Genomic DNA, 18,686 nt, shown 5'->3' with positions numbered 1-18,686 from the left:
CAATTCTGGATCCTTAACCCCCTGAGTGAGGCCAGTGATCGAACCTGCAACCTCATGGTTCCTAGTCAGATTCTTTTCCACTGTGCCAGGACGGAAACTCCTTAAATATACCACATTTTATTTATCCCTTCCTCTATTGGTGGATATTTAGATTGCACCCATGTCTTTGTTAGTATAAATAGTGCTGTAGTGAACATTGGGGTCATGCATCTTTTAGAATTAGTTTTCTCCAGATATATGCCCAAGAGTGGGATTGCAGGATCATACGGTAACTCTAGTTTTAACTTTTTAAGGAATCTCTGTACCATTCTCCATAGTGGCTGCACTAATTTACATTCTCATCAATAGTGTAGAAAGGTTCCCTTTTCTCCATTTGTAATTTGTGGAACTTTTAATGATGGCCATTCTGACTGGTGTGAAGTGAAACCTCATTATAGTTTTGATTTGCATTTCTCTAATAATTGGCAACATCGAGCTTTTCATATGCCTCTCGGCCATCTGTATGTCACATAGGTCTTTTGTAACTAAACATTTTAAAATCCCCATTCCCAAAGATGGTGATCATTGGAATTTCACTTCAGAATTTTAAGATACTCTATATCAAAGCATGACCACATCTAACATTTTTATAATCCTTTCACAAACACTTCTTTATTTGGTGCTTCAAACAGCTTCATGAAGAAAGGGTACTTCTTCTCACTTGTCAGAGGAGGAAACAGAAGCTTAGCGTAGAATATCAAAAGTTAACAGTACTGAGTGGCCATGGTGGCTCTTTCCATGATGCCAGGGCGACTGCCAGGAGGTGTCTCTCCGGGGTAGGTCACTGAGAAGCCAGCCCAGAATTCACCAAGCATCTGCCAGGTCACAGCTGCATCCCCACAGCCCCGGAGCCTGCACAACGGCTGCTCTTGATTTAGGTGTTGCTGCTTTCATTATGACTGTAAAAACTGTAACTGGCCTCATGTCCTGATGTGACTGGATCTGTTCTCATGAAAGAAATCGCATTGACAAAAGGGAGCACCCACAATGTACAAGGGCAGGACTGGGGCCCCTGGTAACTGCAAAAGCCATCTTTCATTGTGATGCCAGTGCTCCTGGGGTGAACTGGGTGCAGAAGGAGGAGGAGGCTGTTATTTTCTGGGGCCAAGATGGGAGCCCCTCTTTGGCCCTGCTCAGTGCCCTTTTCACCTTACAGCAGAGCGTTATCTGGGCCCAGGTTATCGGAAGCTGAAGTTCTATTTTTGCAGTTGGTACATTGTGTGTACTCAAACCTTATAGAAAGGTTTTTGCTTTGTTTCTAGGGTTATCAATATCATTATTAGTTTCAGCTGCTAAAGAGGTATTTTTCTTTCCTTGTCATCTCTCTCTTACTCCCAGTTTAAAAATCTATACTTTCTATGAGCTTTCCTTCACCTGGTCAAAGAAGCCTTCCCTGATCCCATATAAAATACCACCATTCCCTGATCCCACCGTTTTCACACTCTGTTCCTTTACTTTGCTCTGTTAGGGGTTTTGTAACAATTGCCTCACCTGACTTTTTTTTTTTATCAAAATTTTTTTTGTTTCTCCTTCCCTGAAAGTAGATGCTTCATCTCCATTGTCTGCTGTTGTACCCCCAGGGTCTAGATAAGTGCCTGTACTTGTAGAGCCAAGTAAATATTTGTTGAGTGAATTACTGAACTGTGTACATCTCCCCCAGGGTCTGATACAGTGCCGGGCCTGCTGTATAAAAGATGCTAGTGAATTAGAAAAGCAAGAAGCCATCATAGCAAGGGAGAGAAAGCCCTTCATTACTCCTTTTGTAGTCAGTTTCTGGTTTCTGATTGACTGACTGCTTGAGGGAAGGGAAAGCTAGCAAACGGGGAGATGTCAGAGTGTGGACTTGAAAGTGCTCAGCCCTCTGGATGAATCACCCAAGCCCCCAACGCATGGCCCCTGGGGGGAGCCCTTTTTCTGTCTCGACCCCCCTCCTCCGGTGGGATGTGAAGGTAGTCATACATGAGCCTCAGCCTATTCACTTTATATTCACTAAAGAAAAGAAAAGGCTTCATTTCCTTTAGCTCTTAATTGTGTGGTAGAGGATGGTACAGAAGATGCTATGAGCTCAGATTTTTTTAGGTCCACTGATTTCGTAACAAGTTGTTCTGAAACCAGTAAGAAATAGGCCAGTGGAATAAATTCTCCTATCTTGGGCACATTTGCTTAGTTTTGTTTTCATGTCCTTTGTAAAGCCTACCTGGAAGCCCTCCAGTGAGTGCTTAAGATCTAGCAGGGTTCCACCCCCCACCGGCACCCCACCCCGCAAGAAAGCATTTCTGAAGCATTCCATAGACGGGCTGGCTCTCCAGGCTCTGGGGCTCGCAGCAGGTTTGGTTCATGTGGCTCATGGCCCTGTTCAGTTAAATGACTGTATTCATTGCTAGTCCTGACTGAGCACTAGGAAGCCCGAAACCGTCTCATCATGCCTTACATCTCCAGTGTCCAGCCTAAATGCCTGGCGCATAGTTTGTATTGATAAATGTTGAGAAAATGAGTAAGCGAATCCATGAAAAAACAAGAGACTTTACAATGCAACCTATTGTCCAGTTGTTAGCATTTGGACCTTCTTTCTGGGAGTCTACTTGATGACATTTCTTTGTCTTCCCTCAGGCACTCTCATTGTTCTGAAGCATCCCTACCCAAGAAAAGTGGAAGAACCTTCCATTTATGAGTCCGTCCGAGTTCACACAGCAATGCAGACAGGAAGAACAGAGAACGACCTGGTGCCCACTGCACCTTCTGTAAGTGGCCCTCCATCTGCTCTCGGCTCTCGCTGTCCTAAACTGATAATGGGTTTTTTAAGGTACATTTGTTCACATAAAAATTCTCACTTGGGGTATAAAACCTGGAAAGAAGCATAAAGTTCAAAGCCTATGACTCAGTTCATCTAGTCCAGGGAGAACTATAAAAAGTAACAATGCAACAGTGATAGGATTTTAAGGACTTTGAAAATGGTACTTAAATCCCATCCTTATTTAGCTGGACAAGTTGATGCTAGAATGGGCAAGAGATGTTTATACTCATACAGTTGGCTAAACTGTTATTCTACAAATTTCTTTTTTTCTTTTTGGTCTTTTCTAGGGCCGTGCCCGTGGCATGTGGAGGTTCCCAGGCTAGGGGTCTAATCGGAACTGTTGCTTTGAGCCTACGCCAGAGCCACAGCAACTCAGGATCCGAGCCGCATCTGCGACCCACACCACAGCTCATGGCAATGCCGGATCCTTAACCCACTGAGCGAGGCCAGGGATCGAACCCTCAACCTCATGGTTCCTAGTTGGATTCGTTAACCACTGAGCCATGATGGGAACTCCTACAAATTTCTTCAATTAAGAAAAAAAAAAATCTTCTTTTACACTTCAACTTTGTATGGAAAAGAAAGATTGCCCACCTTTACTCCAAGCTCTGGGGATGTTCTTCTCTCCTGGCCTTTTCTTCCCTCACTGGATGGAGGGCACAGACAGAAGATGTTGGGTTTCCGTGCACCTGGGCTTCCGTTGTTCTCCTGAGAGTCCGTTTCCGTCTGTCTTGTGAGCCGTGACCCTGCAAAGACTCCTCTCTAGAAGCCTCTTCTCTTCATTATACCCAGGGCTCCTCTATTTTTTGTTCCTTTTCCTAGTTGGCTGCATGCTGTGGTATCAGACATCTGGGTGTGTGCCCATGATAAAAAGGACACAAATGTCTAGAACCAGTTCTAGAGAGTAGCTGTGATGCTTGAAGATGTCCCGCTACAAAGTACTTTAAAGTATGTGAGCTTGTGGTCTCTGCGGTACTTTTCTACCCTGCCACCGGAGACAGCTCTTCTTAAAAGCAGGGTTACCACACGATCTCCCTGCCTACCATCCTCTGGTGGTGTCCCCCGTGTTGTTGCCCCGCTAGACCCCCCTCGTCTCTCTTGCCTTGCCTCATGCTCCTCCCACATTCACACTGTGGACCCCGCCCGGCTCAACCATGTGCTTATCCTCCCCTCCTCACATCTGAAATACTGCCTCATCCTTGGAGACTAGCATTGGGGATCAGCATCTTCCAGGAAGCCTTCCTACATGCGTCCTAGCTTCCTCTAAAATGCCCTTCCTCCCTGCTCACTTTTATCCTGGAGTCACTGAGCTAGAGGAAGGATGCTCACATGTGTCTGACATGTGTCAGGAGCCTGACACTTCCCCAGGACAGGAATCACAGCCTGCCTTCCTAGTTTTATAGCTTAGCCAGGTTTACAACACCTATTGTTACTATGCTACCTCTCCTCCAAAATAAAAATCCTGGAAATTGGTTGAGAAAGATATTTGAGCTTTGGTAGACCTAGACAGGGAAGTAAGAGACCACAGAACTAGAGAAATTTAGGAAAGCGAGACAATAAGTAGTTCCAAGTCAGAACAGACCAAAGAGTAAATCAAGGTCTACCCTAGAAACAATCCTTTGTTTTCTAGTCAACCGTACCTTTCCTGAGCTTCCTCTTTACTGTCCTTACCCCACCACCCATCACTTCAGCATCATTTTTATTTGTTCTCTAGGTGTAACTTTGTTATCCTCTGTTACCTTCCCCTAAAGATTTCCAGTCAAGGTCAGTTAAACCATAGCCTACTATGTGTGTCCTTTATCAACAGTAAAATGCAGATAAGACCTAGTTTGTGAACTTGGTGTCAGCATGAGACACAGCGTACTTAGGTAGAAACAGACCTCTTGAGACCACATTCTGCCTTACTGCTTACCTTCTTTGCTCACCCCAGGTATCCAGATGGATTCACCCAGCCAGGTGACCATACATAGAAGCTTCTGTATAATGGAGTTTTTAAAACAGTGATGACTGGATAATTGAAAATGTCTGCACTCACACTGGATAATGAGAGGTGCATGACATGTGTTGTGCACTGATATGTACAGAAAACTCTAAAGGTTTTCTACTGGATCCTGAAGAGTCTCACACTGTTCCTCTTTAAGGAACAATTGATAACTGGACCAGCCAGCCGGGGAACCAGTCTGAGTCTGAGTAAATGCCCTTGATCCTTACTGAGTCCAAGAGTTCACAGCCTTAACTGGTTACCCCCAATGCCCATAAGATACTGTGCCTCTGCTCCAACCTGAGAGCTCTGAGGGCTTCTGGATGTCTGCCTTCTCTTTTGAGGATGCAGTTCTTGCACAAGCCCTGCAGAGGAGGAAGAGGATTAAGTCGTATTTACAGGAAAAAGAACTTCTTACTTGAAGTGAAAATGAAAATAGGTGTCCTACTGCCCAGAAGTGTAGATGCTTCTGTAAATCTGTTGACCATCCTTTGGCATCTGCATTTGGGGAAATTACTAGTTACATATTTTATATATAATACAGCCTTGGGCTCCTGAGATAAGATGAAATTTAATGCATTCATTTATTTAACAAACTTAAAACAAAACAAAAAAAAAAAAAACCTGCCTGTAACACACCCAGACTGTTTTAAGCACTGGCAGGCTGGGAATAAATTAGGCAAAGTCTGGCCGCATTGAGCTCACACTGTAGTAGGAGAATCACAGACAGTAATCCATGGGATAGTATGAACCCAGATGGTAATATGTCATTAAGGATCTGGTGTTGTCACTGCTATAGTCTGGGTTGATGCAGTGGATGGGTTCAGTCCCTGGCCTGGGAACCCCTGTATGCCGTGGGTGCAGTCAAAACAAACAAACAAAATAAATATGTGGGTGCAGTCAAAACATAAAAATAAATAAAAGGGGGTCGAAAAGAGAATTATAAAAGAAATGTTGAAAATGCTATTTCTAATGTTGCTTCTTAAAAATTCACAAAGCCTGTAAGTGTAATACAGACCCTGGGAAGTATGGAAATCCCTCTTTGCTTAGTCCAGAGTTTCCCAATGTGTTGAGCCCGTGTCAGTGTGTGTGCACAATTGTGTGCATAATACCCAGCAACAATCCAAGCAGCTAGTGTGCACAGATGTACTTTGCCCAGCACCAGCTTTTATGAGTGGTACGATGTGGCTGAGGGTGTGCAAACTGCTAACTCCTGCTAGAAAAGAGTCTACCCATTGTTGCCTGTTGCTCCAGAATCAGGCCAGATGATCTGGTCTGCAAACAGCCTCTCACAACCCCAGGAGGATTTTCAAGTGCCCAGATGAAGAATGAGAGGCAGTTGTTGAACGATCACAGGCAAACGTGTTTCCTTTTAAAATGGGACAGAAATAGAAAGACAAAAAATCACATGGTGATGGTTCTGGGCTTCATGTGGGTGTTTCTTTCTCTTCCAGCTGGGCACCAAGGAAGGTTACCTCACCAAACAGGGGGGCCTGGTCAAGGTAAGGAAGCATGTTCGCTGCGCCTGCCCCAAAGAGAATGCCACCTGTGGGCTCAGTCCTCATTTTGACTTTTTAAAAAGCCCAGCTGCCTACTCATTTTTTAAAAAATTTGTTGGAGTGTAGTTGACTTACAATATTGTCTTGGTTTCAGGTGTACAGCAAAGTGATTCAGTCATACATATGCAGAATCGTTTTCAGATTCTTTTCCAATACAGGTTATTACAGAATATTGAGTAGATTACCCTGTGCTATACAGCAGGTCCTTGTTACTTATCTAAGTTGTGTATACTAGTGTGTAAATCCCAACCTCCTAATTTCCCCCCCACCCCATTTCTCCTTTGGTAACTATACCTTTGATTTCTAAATCCATGAGTCTGTTTCTCTTTTGTAAATAAGTTAATTTGTATCCTTTTTTAAGATTGCATATATAAGTGATGTCATGTATTTGTCTGCCTGACTTACTTCACTTAGAATGATAATCTCTAGGTCCATCCAAGTTGCTGCAAATCTGTCCAAGCATGTTGATCCATTCATAATATTTACCCGTTTTAATAGTTCATCCTCATGGCTAATGCTAGTAAAAATTCTGGAAAAATCACTCGACTACACTTCAGCAGAGCCAAATGTATGGGAGTAGCCTACAGTTAATACCCAAGGAAACAAACAATCCTTTTAATGGAATGATTGAAGGTGAAAGTACCACGTTAACTCCAGCACATTTCTTTGCTTTTTCAGATTTTTTAACGAAGAAGTTGAAATTGTATGAAATGTTTACCTAAAAGTAGGCCCCAACCCCATCACTGGCACTAGTATAACTGTAGTTTAAAATTCCAAAGAAACGAGAATTTAGGACTTTACTAGTTGAGGGTATCCAACTGTTCTCCATTTATGTGATTGTACCTTTAAAGTTACTATAGTTCCTTTTTACAGACCAAGAAGACGTTCACGGAATATGTCCGTTCTTCCCCATTTTAAGAGTCAGGGCACTTAAATGCTCAAGGGTACTTGCCTGCTTGAATTTAACCTAAATAGTTAGTTATTCATGTCCCTAGCAGACTGGATGTTCCCTAAGGAGAAGTGTTTATATTTCTAGCATTATTTTTAAATGCTATTATTTCTTTTAACTGGGAACATTGCCACCTAGGATCAGATTAGTGTTCTGTTAGTACATAAGGAGAGAGTGGGAAACAACACTTTCCATCAATGCCATGGAGTTCTTAGGCAAGGTGTAGAATAGCGTTCGCTCTGAGATTCCTAAACCTCAAGTTGCTTATTTGTGAAACAAGAATATTTGGCATTGGAGTTCCTGCTGTGGCACGACAGGATTGGCAGCCTCTCTGGATTACTGGCACGCAGGTTTGATCCCCTGCTGGACACAGTGGGTTAAGGATCTGGCGTTGCCACATCTACGGCATAGGTCACAACTGTGGCTTGGATCTGATCCCTGGCCTGGGAACTCCATATGCCATGGGATGGCGAGAGAGAGAGAGAGAGAGAGAGAGAGAGAGAGAGAGAGAGAGAGAGAGAGAGAGAGAGAGAGAGACAGACGGAGGGAGGGAGCGAGGCCAAAAAAAGGATATTCGGCATTGTATAAGGATTGGCTATAATGTGTATAAACCTGCAAGGATAGTATGTAGCCTGCAGTAGTCACTCAAAAATGGTATCTGTTCTTATTGTAGAGTTTCATCGATACTAAGTTTTATTAAGATGGAATTTTAGTGGTGTGTTATAAATTACCTTGAATATTTATAATAGGTTATTTCTTGTTTACAGTCATTTTAATTTTTGAAACTTTTTAAGTTGAATTTTGAAAATTTTTCTCTCAAAAGTATTGCTGCAAGAATAGTTCATAGTATCTTGTCTTTTAGATACTTTTAAAACAAAAGGAAATTATCTAATTCAAATATTGTAGCTCTGTATTCAAAACCTACATGTTTAAATTTTTTCTTTTTCTCAGACGTGGAAAACAAGATGGTTCACTTTGCAGAGGAATGAACTGAAATACTTCAAAGACCAGATGGTGAGAAACATAATATATTTTACCTTTAAAAATGAGTTCTCTGGAGTTCCCATCGTGGCGCAGCGGAAACAAACCCAACTAGGAACCATGAGGTTTCAGGTTCGATCCTTGGCCTCGTTCAGTGGCGTTGCCAATCTGACATTGCTGTGGCTGTCATGTAGGCCAGCAGCTGTAGCTCCGATTGGACCCCTACGCTGGGAACCTCCATACGCTGAGAGTGCAGCCCTAAAAAGCAAAAAAAAAAAAAAAAATAATAAGTTCTCCGGAGTTGCCTTTGTGGTGCAGCAGAAACTAATCCAAGCTAGCATCGCGGATGTGGGTTCCATCCCTGGCCCTTGTTAAGAATCAGGTTTTGCCATGAGCTGTGGCATAGGTTGCAGACACAGCTCAGATCTTACATTGCTGCAGCTGTGGCATAGGCTGGCAGCTGCAGCTCCAATTCTACCCCTAGCCTGGGAATTTTCCATATGCTGTGAGTGTGGCCCTAAAAATGGTCTTACAAGGGCTGCACCTGTGGCATATAGAGGTTTCCAGGCTAGGGGCTGAATCAGAGTTGTTGCTGCTGGTCTATGCTGGAGCCACAGCAACGCCAGATCTGAGCTGTGTCTGCCACCTACTCCTTAGCCCACGGCAACGCCAGATCCTTAACCCACTGAGCGAGGCCAGGGATCGAACCGGAAACCTCATGGTTCCTAGTCAGATTCATTTCTGCTGTGCCATGATGGGAACTCCCAAAAAAAATAAAATTAAAAAAAAAATGAGTTCTCTAGATGAAAGGAATGTCTGCCTTTAAAATCCCTGAAGTTTCCCTCATGAGCACCTGAAACGCCCTGTAAATAACTGATGCTTGATACGAGCTGGAGACGGGCTGAGTATCCCAGACATGGCCTTGTCTGGCTGGCGGGCAAACTGTAGCTTCCTTCCGAGGACACATGGTTCCTGCTTTTAGGGCAGTGGCATGATTTTCTTGCCACAATGAATTAACTCTCTCCTGCAGTAGTGCCCTCTATTAAAAATGTCCATTTCTCATGTCTATTTCATTCAGCAAATTTAAAACTATTTCATTTCTTTTCATTTTTCCCACACAAATTTTCTGAGAAGAGGATGTTTAAAAACATAGGAAGAAAAATAAGACTCTCTTTCAAGTGTTAAAAACCTGCCTCCACCAAATTTAAATTGATAAAGAAAATCTCTTCCTACTGTCCAGCTTCATGGGAAGCCAATCCCCAAACAAGTGTGTGCTTTCCCTTAGGTAGGTGTTTTGTTATCAGGCGCTGCCATGGAAGTAAAGTTGACAGTCGCTCATAGTGGAAGACTTGTTAGGGGAATTTGTGAAATTTGTATGTATCTTTAATGATGACACAGTTTGTCCTTTTTTTTTTTTTTTTTTTCCCTTAAGTCACCAGAACCAATTCGGATCCTAAACTTAACAGAATGTTCAGCTGTACAATTTGATTATTCACAAGAAAGAGTAAATTGCTTTTGGTAAGTTGTTTTATAAATGTTTTTAGAACTTTTTGCCAGATACTTATTTTCACTGAAGAATAAAAAGCTGTATGTCTTAATGTGTACACATGTTTTGATCTGAGGCATGTGGTTAACCGTCACACAGGGCATATATGTTTGGAGTGCTTTCAGTCCACTGTGACATAATAACTCATTTAAAGCAGTTTAAATGGAGCTCTCGTTGTGGCTCAGTGGAAACGAACACGACTAGTATCCATGAGCTTGCAGGTTCGATCCCTGGCGTTCCTCAGTAGGTTAAGGATCTGGTGTATGTGGGTTGCAGACGTAGCTCAGATCCCAGCTTGCTGTGACTGGTGTAGGCCGGCAGCTGCAGCTGATTCAACCCCTAGCCGGGGAACTCCCATATGCTGCAGGTGCGGCCCTAAAAATAAATAAAGTGGTCTAAACAAATAGGCAGGTCTGCTGGGTGTAATTGTTTAGGTTATACACGACACAAACGTGATGCCTGTAACAGGGTGCCATTCACCTCTTAGCTTTTATTCCTTTGGGGTGTTTTACTCAATTTTCGTTATAACTTTATTGACTCCAACAATGAGTGATTTGTATGATGATGACAATTCTGGCAGATGTCACAGAGGTGTTTTTTAATTTTTATTTTTTGGTCTTTTTGTCTTTTTAGGGCTGCACCCTTGGCATATAATGATTCCCAGGCTAAGGATCGAATCAGAGCTGCGGCTACCCGACTATGCCACAGCCACAGCCACACGGGATCCAAGGCACGTCTGCAGCCTACACCACAGCTCATGGAAACACTGGATCTGTAACCCACTGAGCAAGGCGAGGGATCAAGCCCGTGTCCTCATGGACACTAGTCGGGTTTGTTTACCCCTGAGCCATGACGGGAACTCCTCCAGTGTTTTGTTTTAGCATAATCACTATATCATGACAATTTTCTAACTGAGAGAAGTGTACTTGAAAAAGGAGTGTCTTATTTCCTACCAACTTTTATTATTGTTTTTGGCCGTGCCCACAGCATGCAGAAGTTCGTGGGCCAGGGATCGAACCTGAGCCACAGCAGTGACTATGCCAGATCCTTAACTGTTAGGTCACCAGAGAACCCCATAATTTTTATCTTAAAGTTGAATTTTCAAACATACAGAAGTTAAGACTTAAATACACCTATATCCTTTATCTAGATGCATCATTCATTCATGCTTTGCCATATTTGCTTTATCTCTATTTCACTTGAAATTAAGTTCCAGGGAGTTCTCTTTGTGGCTCAGCAGTTAACAATCCTGACTAGGATCCATGAGGAAGGGGGTTCAATCCCTGGCCTAAGTGGGTTAGGGATCCAGCGTTGCCATAAGCTGTAGTGTAGGTCATAGAGGTGGCTTGGATCCTGCATTGCTGTGGCTGTGGCTGTGGTGTAGGCCAGCAGCTATAGCGCCGATGCCGCTCCTAGCCTGGGAACTTCCATTTGCCATGAGTGCAGCCCTAAAAGGCAAAAAAAAAAAAAAAGAAACAAAAAGAAAGTTTAGTTCCAGACATCGTGGAACTTAAATACTTAAATATGCATCTCCTAAGAATAAAAATATCACCTATAGAATTTCAATACTATTGTCATACCTAAGAAAATTAACATTAGTAATTATTAATTCATGGCTGTATATTATCAACTAAAAATGGAAATCTTTTAAAAATTCACACTAAGGTACCATATGAACTAGCAGGGGTTTTTATTTCTTATAAGCAATTGGGAGGCAGGCAGCCCCCTTGCCAAGGTCAGGTCCAATGTCTCTAACAGTTCTCTTGGCCTTTTCCTCGTGCTTTCTACCTCAGGGTCCAAGATGGCTACTCTAACGTTAGGCCTCACATGAGTCCTGAAGAAAGATGTAGGGATGGCATCAGTCATGTCTGCCCTTTTTATCAGGAAGGCAGACATTTCTCCAGAAACTCTTATCACCTTTTTCCCAGTATCTCATTGGACAAAGCTGGGTTCCATGGCCATCACCAACAGTAAAGGAAGCTAGAAAGGGGCACTAGTATGATCATAATTGGTTCCAACTAATTAGAACTCATCCCCTGGGGTTCTGTTAACAAGAAGAAAGGAGAAGGAAAACTTATCTGTATTAGCAGGCAGTTAATAGTCACTCACAGGAAGTACCAAGCAATGACAATTCCAGCCATCAGTTTTGCATGATGTGTGCAGGGTATCACTCCCCATTCAACCCCCCCCATCTACACCCACTGCCAACCAGACCTCACATCAAGGTTCACCTTCTATACACAGCAGCTTGCCTCTTGTCTATTCGTTAATTACTGGAATAAACAAGGTATGCTGCTTTGGTTTTAGGGTGTAGAAACCCTTCTGATTTCAGTTCAAGGGTTTTTTTTTTTTTGTCCCCACAAATAGGACAAAAATATTTTTAGTGTTTTGCATCTCAACTGTAAGGACAGGAAGTATAGGCAAGATGTAAGTGAGGGCTGACGATTAATCAGATAATTTTGACTCTGTAGCCAAAGAGACAGTGAAGTGAGGGGTTAACCATAGTCTGAAAACAGACTTTCATGCTAGGGGGCAAGTTCGTCTTGCCTCCAACAGAGATGAACATGGCCGGAAGGGAGCAGAATGAATAGTTGAAGAGATTTATTATCTCTTTTTTTCTGTCCTGAAAAGTTAAAACTGCCTTCATCCACAGAGGGCAGTGTCCTCACTGAGGCAAGATAACACAAACGAACTCCTTCAGCAAACTCTCGGATCTGTCGTGCTAGTTCTTTGGATTACAGCACAAGTTCTGAGTCATTTGATCTATCAGCTGAATCAACGCATAAGTGTATTCTGTCTAAGACATAAGCAATAAAAGGATCTGGGGTATCCCAGACTTGTTTTATTTCTTTGGACCCTCATTTAAAATGTCAATCTGTCCTATAATATTAACATGAATCTACAACTTCCTCATTGTTTCTGCAGTTTCCTGGCAGGACGTGCTCCCAACTCTTCGGTTCTTACTCAGGTCCTTTGTCAATTCTTTTCCCCCTGGGAATAATCTACTTGGTGCTTAACTATGAGATGTTCAACCAGCCATCCAGAGTATCTGACGTTCTTTCTTTTGTCTTCTCAGCCTAGTGTTTCCATTCAGGACATTTTATCTCTGTGCAAAGACAGGAGTAGAAGCTGATGAGTGGATCAAGATCCTACGCTGGAAGCTGGTGAGCTACGTGGATCTCTGGGTGCCTGGTACTAGGAAGTACCATGTTGATGATTTCAAACATTGCTATTGAAAGAGTCAGACAAACCCCAAGAACCAATGGGAGGTCTACTTGCAGGCTTGTGGAAGAGTCTGTTCATTCTTCTGGGACAAGGAAAGGATGGAGAGGGGAAGATAGGAGTTAAAAAAAAAAAAAAATCTGCTCTGGGGTCTCAGCCCAGAGCCTAGCCTCACACCCTCGTGTCTATCAGCCTTCCTCTAAGTGTGTGGGGTGGTCCAGGTTTGCCTGGAGGAGGACATGTGGGACCAGAGAGTCAAGACAGAGGAAAACTGACATAATTCTATAGTAGAAAATTTTAACTTGTCAGAGAAGGAAGCATGCCAGAAAAACTTAGCTTAGTGTCCAGTGGAAGCGTTACTTTGTGAAGATCAAGGATAAAGGTGTTTTATTTTATTTTTTTTCTTTATTTTTTTTTTTCTTTTTAGGGCTGCACCCGTGGCATATGGAGGTTCCCAGGCTAGGCATCTGATCGGAGCTACAGCTGCCAGCCTGTGCCACAGCCACAGTAACGCCAGATCTGAGCCACATCTGCGACCTACACCACAGCTCATGGCAGCACTGGATCCTTAACCCACTGAGTGAGGCCAGGGATCGAACCCACAACCTTATGGTTCCTAGTTGGATTCGTTTCTGCTGTGCCACAACAGGAACTCCTATTTTATTTACTTTCTATGTACCTCCCAGGAGGAAGACAAAGTGCTTATAGGAATTTACTAATCTCATACATTTTTTGGGGGGGTATGTGTATGTAGGTTAGTGAGTTATTAGTCAAGAACTTGTCCTGAAATCTTTCTAAAATTTCCTATAAATACCATTTTGAAATCCTTGATGTTTTCAGCTATAAACAGTTGTTCCTAACTTTTTAATGAAATTATCTGTTACATAGAACCTTATTGAGTATTCTTTTCTAAATACTGGTATTTTTGCTTTTGGTTCTTTTCAGTTTGAGATCCAAATAAATACTCCACTCATTTTGAAATAGTTCAAATGTATTTGATATTCATTGGGGAAATATTTTGCCATATGAAGCCTTTGCTCAAATATGAATCATATTTTATTCCTTCTATTTTGTCATTATGCAAATTACACAAACTATGCATATAATCATTATAGAAAAGTTAAAGTAAAAATATTTCAAATTTTCGTCTTTTCAGACTTCTGCAAATAAACATTAAAAACAAAATTTATTTTCCAAAGTTCTTTACCTGCTCATTCTACTTAACAATATTATGAACATCTTTTCATGTGAATAAATTTCGATCTCTATCTTCATTTTGATTCATTAAGCAATATTGCATTTTATGGATTACTAAAAGCATTAGGTCATTTCTAATTTTGTACACATTTCAGCCAACCACTTGACAGTATTTCTCCTGGGAAAAATACAAAAAAACAGAATAAAACCTGGGGGAAGAGGAGACAAGATAATTTATAGTTGCATGGTTTTCTTAGTGATTGGCATTTCTTAATTAATATTTGTTAAAAAGCCAAAGTTATCCTAAAGCTGCTCAATCACAGATACATATGGGTGTGCTCTCTTACAGTCGCAAATAAGAAAACAGCTTGACCAAGGGGACAGCACAGTCCGATCTCGGTCGTTCATCTTTAAATAGACCTTCTCCAGGAGGGATGTCCTGACCCAGGAGCAAGGTGGAACATTCCCAGTGCTGATGCACCGCAGGCTTCAGATGAAAGCTGACTGAGGACTTTTCTGTAGAAACAAATCAAGCAGAGGCAGATTTGGACCTTTCTGGACACACCATTTTGGTGACTCACAGAAAACTGCTGCCCTTCAAGATCCCACCATCTCCTGAGAGTACTGAGCATCTTCGTTCTGATGGAGACAGATGAACCATCATACCCAGGTGTGCTGGCACGTAGAACATGCAGTGGGAGGTGAAGGGCTCTTGTTTTCCCACACTGAGGTCCCCAGGCTGGCTGATGTTGGTTGCCTAGAGTCCCCTCTGCATCATGGTCAGCTCGTCACCCTCCAGGTTGTGCTATTAACCAGGAAGGAATCAGCTATACATGTACCCTGAGGCTTAGACAGCTTCCCCAGAAAGCATTTTGAGATAGCAGACATCCAAGACTGGGGGAGAAGTGTTTTTGCCTTTTTTTCCCTTTATACAAAAAAAAAAAAAAACAGTTTCCAAAATTAAATTGGAAAATGTTTGTAGTATTTATTTTCTCATTGTAAAAGGCTCAGCTATCTCCTGGCTCTTTCCTTCCCCTCTAATGACAAATCTATGAGAATTAAATATCCTCTGGGCAATTAGGCAGGATGGTAAGGATAAAGGAAGGTACAATCTAAAAAAGCCTCTTTATGGGTCACTCTGGGGGAAATGTTTTAAAGACTGAGAAAATAGAAATTGAGGAAGGGTGATAAAATAAAGGTAACTGGTACTTTAACGTCAACAATAATAGAGCACATGTAAGCACTAAGTATCTGCATTCAGCATTTTTCAGACTGAGACTTCTCGGGGAGAGTGTGCTCTAACAATTCCTTCACCTGAGAAGGCAGTAGGTCTTGGCCCAAGAGAAGCAAGATGCACCTTGCGCTGCACGGAGCACCCCACACCTTACTCCAGAGCAGCTTCAGTTGCCAGTTGAGGCAGCAACACTAAGTCCACATGCAAAATATAATCAAGTATTTGTCACACAGCATTTTCAAGCTAGAATAAGGGGACTACAGTAGCGGGATGAGATACTGGTATCCAGAGTGATTGGTTTCTAACCTCTTCTATTATCTTCATTGATACTGCTTTTTAAAATTTTTAATTTTGTTTTGCTTTTTAGGGCCGCATTTTTGGCATATGGAAGTTCCTAGGCTAGGGGTTGAATCGGAGATGCAGCTGCCAGCATATACCACAGCTTACTGGCAACACCAGATCCTTAACCCCTTGCGAGCAAGGCCGGGGATTGAACCTGCATCCTCATGGATACTAGTCAGGTTCTTAACCTGCTGAACCACAGTGGGTCCTCCCATACTGCTTTTAGATTGAAGTTTAAAGAGACATCAAAGTAGAGGAAGAACTCAGATGTCAGGGCACAGCTATGATACGACACTCTCTTGCAATCCAGAGGCTCTCTTCTTACGTCTCTTTTATTATTTAAACATCAAGGACTCAGAAATTAAATCTTGTTAAGCTTCAACCAGGTTTTCCAGTGTATTGTTATGTCTGTATCCTGTGGGATAAAGCAAATGTCCATTCAAATGTATTTGTCAAGTTTGCCAAGTGAGGATTTAGACAGAAGTCTTCACCGAGATGTACAGGTTTGTTTTTTCTTCTTAGATCCAAGGGTGTTTGTGCAGGTAACATTATTTTTCCTTTTTGTAAAATATGTTTATTTATAGTCTTTGGTTATGTTTATTAAAAAGCATGATTTTGCTGTGCCTGAAGTATTTTGCTATTAAAATTTATTTTTAATATCTGTTAAACAGTGCCAGTGTGCCACTGGCAGACCGGAGTGGAGTGGTTTGGGAGAAGAGCTGTCAAGGTCAAGCTCGGTCCCTAACAGTGTGTGCTTAGCACAGAGCAAGTACCTCAAGACACGTTTTTTCTCAGAATTCTCCCCGGGAACATCTTGCCACACAGCACGATTCCCTCCGGACCAGGAGAGTCCCCCCGTGGCAGGGAGGGCTATGACTGCCCCTGTTCCACAGCCCTTCCCTTCCCGGCCAGGGGCCCCTCTGGAGGGTGGGCTCTGGTCCTTACCTCTTCATCACACTGCACGCAGGTCAGGGAGTGTGGCTGAGTCCCCGTTCCAGGCAGACAGCAAGAGAATCATGACAGGGTGAGTATCCTCCCTCCTCTGCCCCTTGAGGTCAGCTGCAGCCCACTGCCTTCTGCCAAGCTCTTCACGGATTCAGGCCGCGTAGGCATGACATGAGCAGTTTTTTGCATTATCTGTGGAAAAGGGCTAGATTCGTCTGCTCTTTATTTTTTTGGTCTTTTTGTCTTTCAGGGCCGCACTTGCAGCATAAGGCGGTTCTCAGGCAAGGGGTCCAGTCGGATCTGTGGCTGCCGGCCTATGCCAGGGCCACAGCAATCCAGGATCCAAGCCAAGTCTGCACCCTACACCACAGCTCATGGCAACGCCGGATCCTTGACCCCACTGAGCGAGGCCAGGGATCGAACCCGTCCTCACGGATGCTAGTCGAGTTCGTTAACCACAGAGCCACGACGGTAACTTCTGTCTGCTCTTTTTTTAGACCCTTAACTCTCACAATTTCTGTAACTCACTGTGTCATGTACTAACTGAACAGCCCAGCCTGTGGACCACGTTTCAGGTAGCTCCGGCTGGTGGACTAGTAGCTAAAATAAACCAATTCTTGAGAAAGCGTTCATTCGAAGAGAGGGTTGAGGTGCAAAGGTTTATTGGTTGGACTCTGGACGTCTCTTACAGGGGGATGTCCCTGTGTGCTACTCAGACCCTCAGCCAAACCTCAAGAACCTGTTTTGCCAGGATCTCAAGGGGATGGACGTAGAGATTGTAAATTGTGTCACATTTATAGCTGTGAAGATGACACCCACAGCCTTCGGCAGCCTCTAGGCAACTGTGTTCTCTGTCAGCAGAAGCAGCAATGGTCGGGGTTTGATGGGCACAGCTTATCCGGGGGAGCAGGGACAAGAGCAAATGAAATTGGCAGGTGCTTTGCAAAACTTGGTTTCAGGAGGATATGTGTAAAGGGTTCTATTGGGATGCCTAGAAATATCTAGAGGACATTAGAAAAGCAATGGGTTTTCCACAGAAGCAAGGATGGAACCAAAGAAGTGGGTCCAGGGGATTCCCGAACCTGTGCTTATCTCCTCAGTTCCAGGAGGCGTCATTCGTGTGGACATACTCAGCAACTGGTAAAATTCCCACCATGGCTTCCCTACCCCGTGTGGAGTGAGAGCTATTATGGTAGGAAAAGGACAAGCCTAAGCCACTGGTACTGCCTCTACTTAGGAAGATAGTAAACTTAGAGCAATACTTCTGGAGAGATTTCAGAGATGAGAGCCACCACCAAGGACTTAGAAGATGCACAACTGGTGACTCTCATCATATGCAAATTCAGCCCACCTATCTGGCCTGTGCAGAAAAGAAATGGATCTTGAAGAATGACAGGGATTATCACAAGTTTAACCAGGTGGTGATGCCATCTGCAGCCACCGTTCCAGATGAGATTCCATTGCCTGAATAAATGAACACATGACCTGATACCTGGTATGCAGCTATTGCTGGGGATTTTTTCTTTTTCGTGACACCTGTTACTAAAGCCCACCGGCAGCAGTCAGCTTTATCTGCAGGGCAGCAGTGATACCTTCTCAATGGCCTACTGTAGAGGTGATCCGTATGGAAAAAGGCACTACACTGTGTTTACGTACATACCAAATACTGGAAACAGTTCCACAATGAATCACATCTAAATTTTATAAAGAATGCAGAAATATTAAAAAAACAGTAATTGGGGAGTTCCTGTCGCGGCGCAGTGGTTAACGAATCCGACTAGGAACCATGAGGTTGCGGGTTCGAGCCCTGCCCTTGCTCAGTGGGTTAACGATCCGGCATTGCCGTGAGCTGTGGTGTAGGTCGCAGACGTGGCTCGGATCCCGCGTTGCTGTCGCT

At 43.2% G+C, this 18,686-nt stretch overlaps 1 protein-coding gene across 1 annotated transcript in view; it reads left to right on the top strand.

Annotated features, from left to right (window-relative positions):
* DAPP1 (dual adaptor of phosphotyrosine and 3-phosphoinositides 1) overlaps positions 1–16,473 on the top strand; it is a 57,391-nt gene extending 40,918 nt beyond the window's left edge. Inside the window, exons 4-9 of the mRNA XM_047798618.1 lie at positions 2,650–2,780; positions 6,269–6,316; positions 8,274–8,336; positions 9,736–9,821; positions 12,926–13,013; positions 14,618–16,473. Of these exons, the coding sequence (XP_047654574.1) occupies positions 2,650–2,780; positions 6,269–6,316; positions 8,274–8,336; positions 9,736–9,821; positions 12,926–13,013; positions 14,618–14,686 (485 nt within the window). The 3' untranslated portion in view covers positions 14,687–16,473. The remainder of the gene's footprint in view (positions 1–2,649; positions 2,781–6,268; positions 6,317–8,273; positions 8,337–9,735; positions 9,822–12,925; positions 13,014–14,617) is intronic.
* Positions 16,474–18,686: the final 2,213 nt, after the last annotated feature.

This window comes from Phacochoerus africanus, chromosome 10, assembly GCF_016906955.1.
Source record: "Phacochoerus africanus isolate WHEZ1 chromosome 10, ROS_Pafr_v1, whole genome shotgun sequence".
In the NCBI taxonomy this organism is placed as follows: domain Eukaryota; kingdom Metazoa; phylum Chordata; class Mammalia; order Artiodactyla; family Suidae; genus Phacochoerus; species Phacochoerus africanus.
The sequence above is the reverse complement of the archived record's forward strand: the minus strand, read 5'-3'. Positions and strand labels throughout refer to the sequence as shown.